General features: G+C 33.7%; 1 protein-coding gene across 3 annotated transcripts in view; it reads right to left on the bottom strand.

Annotated features, from left to right (window-relative positions):
- The window catches only part of CWC27 (CWC27 spliceosome associated cyclophilin), a 202776-nt gene that overhangs the window by 93761 nt on the left and 96995 nt on the right, over positions 1-12020 (bottom strand). For all 3 annotated transcript variants that reach the window (XM_032473059.1, XM_032473067.1, XM_006186085.3), the window contains exon 11: positions 5844-5947. In XM_032473059.1, the coding sequence (XP_032328950.1) occupies positions 5844-5947 (104 nt within the window). The remainder of the gene's footprint in view (positions 1-5843; positions 5948-12020) is intronic.

Raw genomic sequence — 12020 nt, 5'->3', positions numbered from 1 at the left:
CTGCCTTATAAAACAATAATAAATACCATCTAAACTTTTCTTAATGAAACAAGATCGTTATAATAAGCATCAATAATTTTAACACTGACACGCTCTCAGACTATAATCAAGTATGTACAGCAAACGTATCCATATTATTCCACTGTGGTGTTCTTATGTTTCCTTATCTAGTGTCAAGGGGATAGGTACCATCTCTTGCTGCTACTTGAATGGATGGTCCCTAGCTCTGACTTTTTCTCTCGCTTTTAAAATTAAAAAAAATTTTTTTTTAGTCCAATAAAGTAGATGAGAAAGATATAAAGGCCAGTCCCTGACCTAGCTTTTCTTCTGCTTGTTTATTTATTTTTTAATTCCTGAGGTATACTTTATATACCATCAAATTTGCCCTTTTAAAGAGTACTCTCCCATACTTTTATTATTCTTTCATCTGTTTTGAGCTTGAAACTAGATAATCAATTTGTTAGCACCATGCCCAAAGTAAGAATAAATAGAACAGTACTGATGGCTGGACTGAGAGCCTCTCTATGCATCAAGGGCAAATTTACTTTGACTTTTCCATGTAAGTAACATTACATGCTATTACATATTAGCAATACATTAGGAGTAGATTATGGGAAAAATAAGTCTGATACTTCTAGACTCCAAGAAAAAAAAATGATGATTGAGAGTATCTGAAGAGAGTTAACTGCTTTGGAAAAAAGGACCAGTTTGCTCAAAAAGAGGAATTAATTCTATACGATATCAGGCACAACATAGAGCTAACATTCCAAAAGGGTTTCTGTTTCTTATAAAAACCAAGATTAAGCTAGTTTAACATTAAATGTTAGACAGACAAAAAGTAGTCAAAAACTATATACTTTCACAACCTATCAAGCCTGAGGGGCCCTGGTCTGACTTAATCCAGCATTAAAAAGATAGTTTGAAGAAACTTGAAATGGCCCACTGCAATTTGAGAGGTACTAAGCACCTCAGGGATGTGTTTCATGAAGAGGCTTTAATATTCTTTCTTGATTTACAAGCTCAGATTGCTTTTACTCCTCTAATTTCTGGCACTAGTCATAGAGCAGGTATTGTGCGCTCAGAACTCTGAAAAGAGGATCTGACACCTTATCTCCCCAAAGCTGATTGGAGAATATGTCCAAACCTGTATCTCTGTGTGACTATGTACAATTTGGTGCTAGTTTTAATATGATGAAACTTGAAGAAATCTGGAAAGGACTTAGAGACATAATTTAACGAAAAGGATTATACGGTTTATTAAAGAACTTGACAGAGCCAACACAGGAAACCAACTCTACCTCCAATTAACTATCAATCTTATTCGAAATTTATTACCCCCTACAAAAATCCTGTGCACAGGCCTGGATGATTTACAGTGGGACTAAAGACTCCCAAGCTGCACACAAGACTGTCCTGCAGTATATCTCTTTTGACATTGCTGGTATCTAAAGTAAAACATCACTTTCCTTGTTTACCTAAACTGCAGTGTCAGCGCCTACTGCAGATTCTGTATTCAGCTAAGAAAGGTAACTGTTTTGAATTTTAGAGTCAAATTTCATGCTGCTTTAAAAATTCCCATTATATGACTATAGTAATGGTTTTATTCCTCGACCTTCTATTTCTTTCATTTACCAAAGCCTTCTTTTAAACATTATCTGAAGCCTTTAAAAAATAAACAGGTGACAAACAATGGCAAAAATTATGAGGTTATATTTATGTAATGCTTTTCTTCATACACAGAAGCGTAATCATATCTATTATTTGACAATGTGATATAAGAAACAGCAGACCTTGAGCTTTACTGGAAAGACTGAAGAAAAAAATGGATGGTCCTACATACATTTTTACTACATAGGGAATCTTTTTTCTACATTTCTGTTAAAAAGATGAATACATTGACTCAGTTATAAGTGTATGCTTTCATAGCAGGGCAGAGATGTTAAGAGGTTTCTGGACTGTAAATTAATATTATTTGGGGGGCAGCTTTGTTGAGACATAACTGGCATACAAAAGAGTAGTACATGTTGAATGTGTATAGTTTCATGGGTTTGAACATGTGCATATACTCACAGCACTATCACTACAATCAGGTAATATCAAACAGCAATGTATTTAGCATTGTTCAGTTATAAGGGGCCCAAAGTACATGTTGATGTAAAACCAACAATTTCTCTTTCAAGTGACTTTTAATCATTTTATTTTCTGTCATAGTGGAACTGAAGGAATTAATAATTAATAATTAAGACAGTAGATCCTATTTATCTTAGAATTTCTATATGGAGAAATAGATGAGTCCTGATTTTAAAGTAATTTGCCTCAGGTGATAGAATAGATTTAGAAGCAGAACTACAGGAGAATATAAATTCCTAATTACCTATACAAATCTGGCTAAGGATCTAGCTCAGGAAATTAGATAAAGATTATAAAACCAAAGCAGGATTACTCCCTGATCAGAGGTGACTTCCTACGATGACAGAAGTCCTGCAGAAAGTATAACACCTATTAGAGCACCTGGGTAAATGGGAGACCTCCATTCATGCAAGGACTAAACTAGGTAAATTAACTCACGGCCATTTGAACACAGTTTTCTCGTTCTTATGGGTTTCTTTCCAAGTGCTTTTAATCTGAGCATAATACATTAAATTCTAAAGTAAAGTGGCAATAGTCAGCAAGTGTTAGACTTGCCAGTTTAATTCATAAAATCAGGAAGTAATACTACTAGAAGTTTTACTTAAGAATATATCCAAGTTCACAAACACACATACACCTTTTAAGAAAGAATATGATTATAAAAATGCAACTGTGAAAGCACATAAAAGGAAAGCTTACTTTGAGATTTTCATCTATGTCATGTTTATATGTGGCCATACTGATTATATAGGCTTTAACTTTAACATGGTATTAAAGTTCATAATTTCAATCTGTAGGATTTGGATAGGAAACAAAATAGAGCCATGAATAGCTATATTTTTCTTTTATAAATGTAAAATTATTATTTTTATATAGCACTGTAAATTTATTAAAGGTCTCCTCATTATGTAATTTATATCTTACAAGCAACCTGACGGATGCACAAGGCATTTTATCCACGGATTTATTAAGAAAACGGAGTCACAAAAGCTTAAATAACCTTACCACTAGTAACTGAAAGTGAGTCTTAATACTTTTCTGTTTTTTTAAGAAAATATAATATTCCAAAGCATTCTTATAATCATTACTCTTTCATATAATGAGCTCCTAGTATTCCTGTCAAAATTAATATTAAAAATAGCAAATTCTTCTTATAGAAGAATTCCAAGTAATAAAAATAGTAGTCATCAGGGAAATAGTCACCATTAGAACACCGCAGTAAATAACTGTTGCCTACAGGTAATATTCATCAATGGATGCTAAAATTAGGAGGAGGACAATTGAAAAGAGACAGGATATTTGTATAGTCTCAAGGTATCTTCTTCCAAATACTTATTATCTCAAAGGGAAAGAGAGCAACTTCACAGTGTAGCAACTCAGCAGAAACCACTCTAACCAAGTGACCATGATAACATCACCAGTAAAAAGATGACAGATACCTTACTATCTCTGATACAATGCAGTAGGAAGGACACATCACTTGTGTGGCAATCTTTCTAAAACCTCAATCTAATCATGAGAAAACATGAGACAAACTCAAACTGAGACATTCTACCACATATCTAACCAGGATTTTTCAAAGCGTTAAGGTCATGAAAGAAAAGAAAAGTTGAGGAAACATATCACAAATCAGAGGAGACTAAGAGACACGATTACTAAATGCAATATGGAATTCTGGATGGAATCACAGAACAGACAAAGGACATTAGTGGGAAAACTGGTGAAATTCTAATAAGGTCTGCAGTTAGTTAGTAGTATTGTATCAACACTGATTGCTTGGTTTTGATCATCATACTATGGTTATACGAGACTTTAAAATTAAAGGTACATAGAAACTCTCAATTTTTGTAACTTCTTTGTAAGTATAAAATTATTTCAAAATAAAACAATAAAAAATAAAATAAAGTAAGATGATCCATTATGAGACTAGAAGAAAAATGACAGCAACAAAATGTTCAAATTTTTTTGGAAGCTAATTTTAACTGTCACTCAGATTTAGAGAAAATCCAGGGATTCCTAAATGATATAAAGAAAATTATATTCAGGAAGTAATTACTAATATAATTCGCTTTGTAGTTATGGCATAAAAAGATTTTTAAGCTGACTAACTTTCACATAAATAGACTGAAATAAGCTCCCCGAAGAATCTTCTCTTTTGTGTTAAGAAATCACTCCTTTAAGAGTCAAATCTTTCTTTGCCTAATCACATCAAGTATTTCAAAGGCAGATAAACAAATAAACACAGCATTGCTTATGCCTAATATAGGCCTTAACCATAAAGTTCCATTTCACTAATTATCTATTTGTAATTCTCTCACTCCTACTAGACCATGAGCTACAGAGGCAAGAACCATCCATCTATTGCCAACTTCAAACCCCTAATCCATCACGGCTCTTGAGACATTGCTGGGGGCTGGGGATGGGGAATAATAATTATTTGCTCAAAAATAAATTTAAAAACTTAAAAGATCTTTCTAGTTAAAAAAATTACTTTCATACATTTAAAAATTTTTTAATTATATGAAAAAAATCCCCTGGGAAAATTATAAATAAACTTGAAATTAAATAATCCTCACTGTACTCTTTCCAAATTGCAACAGTACCAATATAGCTTATTTCTCTTCTGGGTTATAGTTCACTTATGTGATCTAGTTACATATAAGTTTATCCTTCCTTTTAAATTCAGTTTATAATTTGCGTCATTACGGTGAGTTAACTTTTTAATAATTCGTTTCATTCAAATATATTTCGGTGATTTCAAGTTCTTCATCAAGTAGCTGCTTTACTGTAATAGTCACTGGGGACAAAACATAAATCATCTAAGAACTGTGTGCTTTAGATAGTTACGTGGTATTACGTGTACTACTTAAAATAAATAATAATGTCTACGGGTAAATGCTGTACCATTGTCATACCTTATTCTTTCATATATGTCCAGTGACTGTTACAGACCTAGTAGGTAAAAACACTTCATACTTTCTAAAAGCATGAGACTATATAAGACATATGCACAAAGCAAATTCGTTAAGCCAAATTTAGTATACATCACTGAATCTACAACGTAATTTATTATTGTAAAAAGAAGACAGGTTTGAGGGTTTCAATTGCTATTTTGGAAATTTAATATTACAATTCAAATATTACAATTAAACCAAGGATCATCAGTGAAATAGCTTTTTTGAAGTTATTCTAGCTTTATAAAAATCACAGTGAAATAAAGAACATATTTAACCTGTATAAAAAGTGGGGCATTATTTTGATTGGCTTTTGATCAATTTTATCAATATTTCAGATTTTCTGTACCTAAACACAAGAGCACAATCAAAAACAAACAAAAAAGTGTATTTAATACTATTCAAAGCAATGTACACATAATGTTTATACAAGGCTCAAATATAGGGCCTAAACACTTTTCTTAAATGTTTTAAAGGATTTGCAATATAAAAAATGAACATTCTCTTCCTATGTACTTCTCCTAGATATGTGCTGTAGCAGCATTTAAGTTTTGCCTGTCAAGTTCTCTGTTCACTAAGGAACACTAGCTACGATCATGTTTGACTGAATTTACTTCTCAGACAAAAGTTCTAAGGGAAACTTTATTGTATTGGCTAACTGCTCAAAGAAAGTATTTAAAAATAACAACAAAACTCAACTCAGGAAGGAGGGAGAGAAGAAGTATCAAGTGAAAATACAAGCTTGATAAGTACACTTACCTTCACTTCCTTTTTCTGCTTGTTTTGCTGCATTTTCTACTTTTTTTTGTTTCGCTGCTAAGAGTGCCCTCTTTAGCTGTCTTGCTTCTTTTCTGAGCTCTTCACTATAAAGCAAAAATAGTTACATAATTATATAATAGACTGAGAGGGAAAGTTGCTTAGCAAAAACAATTAAGTCTGATTATCAGGTATACTAAATCTCCAGGAAAAACAAAGTGAATAATATAACTCATTTTGTTGCTGTGTATGTGTATTTGTGGTATGGAAACATACTGAAAGGATATTTTAAAAGATGAAGTTTTCATAATAGCAATATAATACGAATTACTATAAAATATAGCCCCTTTCAAGTATATCAAACAGAAATAGACAAGTGATAAATGAACCACTGTTCTTCCTCTAATTTACTTGAAATTTAACATTCTAGTTTCAGTTTAATAACTCATGGAGATCTCAAATCAAAATATAAAAACTATTCACTAAACCTGGGCATACACAAAAAGATTTGGCTTCAAACCTTATTGAATTCCTGAACTGGCACCAATAACTACCATTTATTAAGTAATCATTATGTGCTAAGAGCCATGCTAAAATTTTTTATACTCAATTTTTTCACAATTAATTTTTTAACTCATTTGATACCACAGTTTGCCAAATAATTTCCTCTTCTGTAAAACCTACTAGGCTGAGGTATTTTGATAATTAATGCAATCATATATTAAAGGCAAACTAAGATATAAGTGTTGAGTTCACTACAAGTCACCAGTTAAGTGACTAGTTTCTACAAGCCACTTTTAAGGCAGGGGGTTCAAACTCATGCCTTGGAAAAAATTACTAACTACTCATGTTATGAACCTTAGGGTCACTTGTAAGTAGTCAAGACTGTGTTTTCCATGTCTGTGAATGTCAGGAATCCACTCTGTTCTTGATAACAGCTAGAGTGGATCACAGAGACTGTGAACTCTGTAGACCAAGTAGGCACCACTGCATTCTGGAATGACCTCTAAAGACACCTAACCAAGGTTTGCCAAAATCTTAAGTCAAAACAGTTCAATACTGATTCAGCCTTTAGGGCTTCCTTCTGAACCCTAAATCTTATACTTAAAAAAAAAAACTCTGTCCTGTAAAAGAGTCACCAAACTCATAGATCTTACAATGTGCGTGACAGTTCTTTCTACCTTTTTTCCATATCAAACACACACAACCATATTTCATATCTGCTTGGCCTCCAAGATCCTGAATTCTGTAACTTCCCTCTCTGATCAAAATCTGCTATTTTTAGCTTTCTCAGCCTTTCATTCCTACTGAACCTGTGCTCACTATTTTTATGATGAAAACAACTCCTTAATGGTCTACCAGACTTATTCTAACCCCAACTGGCTCTTTATCCATTCTGGATACTATGATCAGCCATTTCACCGATGTCCTCACCTTAATTTTCTTGACTTGTTTGTCATGGATACATCACAATTACCTAGAAGAACTTGTTGAAACATGCTTGGGGAGATACACCTCCAGAAAATATGATTTCTTTACATGTGGGATGTTGCCTGGGAATCTGCTCTTGTGACAAGTTACCCAGGTGATTCTAATATGCACGCAGGTTTGGGACCCAATGCATTAGGACTTCACTATAGAAATTATCTTCTCTTTCTTCCAACTTCAAGCACTCCTACTTCACTGATCCTTTCCTTCAGCAAACAGCCTGCTCACATTTCCCTGTACTCTGCTCCAATCAAGTGATTATCTTTACAAGTAGACTCCTTGTCCGAAAGAACAGCTTATATACAGAGTCTAATTCACCAACCTCTAACTTAATCTCTTGCAATCTATCCTTCTTATCTTCTATTGAAACTGTTTCTGTGTCAACCAAATTCAATGGCCTCTTCTCAGTTCTCCTCTTCCTCTTTGGCCTCTCTACCATTCAATGATGTTAACTACTTCCTTCTGAAATTCTATGCTAAGCAGACTATGTACCACTTTAGAGTCCTGATTCTTCAGTCCTCCTAGTTACTCTTTCTCCTCTCATCCTGTAACGACTGGCATTTTCCTCATTTCTGTACCCTGCACGCTGGCATTTTTATCTAATCTCATAACTTAAGCTATCACTTTTATCATAGGTTATTTCCAAATCTAGATGTTTTACCTTGATTTTGGTCCTGCAGATTTACCAGATAAAAAATATACACACAGTGCAGTATTTGCTCCAATGGACAAAAAGAATTCCTTAAAAAAATCATCCAATAAAATGTCAGGAGACTAGAAATTATAGTAGTCTTTATATACTTAGTATTGCAAAGATACTACTAATTCATTCAGCAACTTCTGATGCATCTAATATTTGTACTGTACCATTCTGAGTGATGACACAAAAATCAAGATGAATAAGGAGGGGAAGAAGCCTAATTTTGCTATATTCTTTAAATCAGTTACCTCCCTCACCACTTAACTTCTCAATAACCTGTGATATATACATTTTACAGGTAAGAAGGCTGAGGCTTAAGGAGATTAAATACTAAGCCTGAAGTCACATAGCCTATCAAAAAGTGATAAAGCTAGAAACTGAAAATAAGATTGTCTGAATTCTAAGTCTATGCTCTTTCCGTTATGGAATACCAATACCTTGAGAAAGTCTCCACGGAGTCAAAAATCCAAGGAGAGATAGAACTCATGTACACAAATAATAACAATGGCACCTAATAAAAAGCAGTAACTGCCGTGACAAAGAATGACTGAAGCATTCTGAAGTTCAGAGAAGTATCGAGTACTGTTTGCTCAATAAGGGATGGCTTCATAGAGGAGGCATTTGAACTGGGCTCTGAAAGATGAGTAGGAGTTGGCTAAGAAGAGAGTCAATGAAGAAACATCCAAGCAGTGTGTCTTATCCAAGACAGGGAAGTGGGAAAACATAGGGTGCATGTTAAAACATCATGCTACAGCATAAGTGATTTAAAGGGGTGCCCAGGACTAGTAACAAAAGCTAGAGTTATGAAGAGAACCTACAGCAGGTCTAAATGCTACACATTTGTGAATGGCCCAGGTGAGAATATTTTCCTGTCATTTTCCCGTATTTTTGAGCTTCCTTTTTTTTTTTTTTAAACAACCAGTTTCTCAAAGGCTCTATGATCTTCATTGTATCCACTATCTACCTATTTAGTACCTTACCAATAACCCACACATTCCTTAAATTGCTGTCTTAGAAGAAGTAACTTACCACCTCCTAATCACAAACTTCAATGGCTTCCCTAAGACTGTAACCTAGATTTTCAGAAGAATCCAACTTTGTTGACCACCTTACCTCTGACCTTTTGCGATCTCAGACCTAGTGCCATGCCTGATTGCTTCCTAACTTTTTGATAATTCTTTCTGTTTCCACTGGCTTTTATTATTCCACCTCCTGCTCCTTAAATGTAGGTGCTTCTTAGTAGCCTAGTTTCAATCCTCCTCTCTTTAGAAATTTCACGCACATTCAGGACTTCAGTTCCATCTATCTCAATTCAGTCAACGTACAAAATCAAGATCATTAGCCTGATGCTCTTCGTACAGTTCCACTTTAAAGCTAAATTCACATTTTTTAGCTGCCAGATGGATACTTCCATTAATATTCCACAAATGCATCAAATTTGCCATTTTAAAAGTCATATCGATCATTTTGGCTCCTCAAAAAAATCACTTTTTTTTCTATTTTTCCCTTTTTTTTTTTTTTTTGATAAATCCACCAGAATGCCGATTGTCAGGTTCACCTTCTAGATGAATCTCTCACTTTCTGCGCCTGTTTAGTTGCCCCATCCTTTCTCTTTATAAAGTCTCTTCCTTTCTGTGGTTGGTGACCACTTTTTCGGCTTTCATGACCTCACTCTTATCAGTCTCCTACTTGGTCTACGGGCCTCTGGTCTGACTTTTCTTCTATTCATTTTGCACACTTGGGCCAAATCCTACAATTCTACTCCCCAATCTTCGTAACTCCCAAGTCCTACTGAATAGTGCCCCAATTTCTTCCCAAGCATTTAAGTCCCTCTCACAAGTTACCTTCCAATTACTTTTTCAACTTTATCTCTCAGGGATCCTCTATGGTAACACTAAATTTCAGCCAAAATATACGAGTCATAATTGCTTTGGCTAACTTTGAGCTTCAGCACACATACCCCTTTGTTCATGCCATTCCATTACCCAAAATAGTCTTTCCTTCCTATTTCTGCTGATGAAAATCTTCCTCATCTTTCAAGGCTTCGTGGAGAAAGTGGCACTTGAGCACAGTCTTGGGGCATAGTTGTCAAGCTCACTGAACCTAGTTTTTTCATCTACAAATTATGAGTATATTCAGCATATGTACTGCAACAAGGCTGATGCAAAGATTAAGGATAAAAATGAGTAAGAGCACTATCAGGTGCTTAGAAAGCAGGATTTTTTTTTTTTAACAATAATATACAACCTTATATAAGCAACTTAAATAATTAAAATTTTAAATAAAAATCAATGATTTTAAGTAAGAACTGATGATAAAATAATGCTAATTACACTATTAAAGATATCTACTCTAATGTCATTGATGGGTTGTTTTCTCTTTTTAAACCTCATGTCCATTCCAAAAGATTAAACAAAACCTTAAATTAAAAAACAAAAGACATGTTTATCACAAGACCCAGACCCAAAATCATTATATGGCCACAAGAAAGCAATTAATCCTTCTTTGCTTCAGTTTTATCATCACCTAAGAATAGCCTAAGGAAAGTCTATTTCAGTATTTCTGAAATGCATAATCACAATTATAAGTGAAAAAAAGTGTTATACTCTGCAGACCATTCTATGTCAATTCTTTTGGATTTTGGATCTTAAAGTCCATTATCTAAGGAAATGATGAGATGCTGAATATAGTCTTCATCTTAGACACAAAGAAACTGAAGTGTAGAGACACTAAGGGATTTTTTTCAATATTGCTTAAGTTAATGATACTGTAAACATGATACAGACATCCAAATTCTTTATGCAGTTTTTCACTTAATATGCTTACTATGCACTAAATGAACAGTACATTTAGAACTGAATATCTTATTTTTAAGTTGAACTCTTTATGTAGCAAGACACTGAATAAGTAACTACACAGGAAAGTTTTTATAACTACAGTATGTTTACATTTTTATCAGACTGTCTACATTACTCTATAAAAATAGTTTAAAAATCTTGCGATTAAAAAAATTGTACAGCTTTTCAACTTGAGATTGAGTATTTAAAATGGCAATGGCAAGTATCTTGCATAATTTTCAGTCAGTTTTTATTTCTTCCCAGATGCTTTTCTCACTTTCTCCAATTTCCAGGAATGTACCAGAAGAAAATTTTAGTTCTATCTGTTCTTTTTTCTTATGGCATGAGAAATATTATCTTACTATAAGGGTGGTAAACACTGACCTCTTCTAACATTCACTTTCAGAAAAAAAAAAAAAAGGTAACGTTATCAAGACTTGAGCGCTTGACATGCTTTTGAAGGGAACTTTAATCTACAAAAGTGAGATGGAATATGTATAAATTTCTTGCATAAGATAGCGAATGAATTTCCTTACAGACCTGTGAAACCAGCTGATGGCTAAACACATGTCCATTACAGATCATTGTTTCTTGGACCATGGACAAAGTACTTGTAGTCAACTTAAGCCTACTATTTCCCAACATCTGATAAGAATTCATAACACATGGAAATGATTGCAAACCCAACAGTACAGCCTGCATGGTTTTTAGTCTGCTGCTTTAATCACAAAGATACTGAATCTGTTTGTAATGAAACAACAGCTTGGCTGTTGATGAAATCATAAAATAGCCATAATAAAAACCCATCTTAAGTGTTAAAACTATAAATCTGTGGCATGATTTTTAGGCTTATGGAATCATCAGCAGGAGCAGAGATGCAGATTCAACATTATCTGAAAGTATTATAATATGCTGTAGTTTATACATTAACTTTGAAAATACATACAGGAAATTAAAAAAACAAATTAAATCAGGGAACCCCTGATTTGTGTGTTCAAAGCTCTGTTCCACCTATTTCTAGCACTATGGTCTTAGACAACTAAGTTAACCAATCTAAGGCTGTTTCCTCATCTTGAAATGAGAGTAACAGTAAGGTTGTAAGAAAGAAATATGATTCCATTAGTATATTTAACATTAGTATATTTAACATGGTGC

This window comes from Camelus ferus, chromosome 3, assembly GCF_009834535.1.
Source record: "Camelus ferus isolate YT-003-E chromosome 3, BCGSAC_Cfer_1.0, whole genome shotgun sequence".
In the NCBI taxonomy this organism is placed as follows: domain Eukaryota; kingdom Metazoa; phylum Chordata; class Mammalia; order Artiodactyla; family Camelidae; genus Camelus; species Camelus ferus.
Note: the sequence above shows the minus strand (reverse complement) of the source record. Positions and strands in the feature narration are given on the sequence as shown.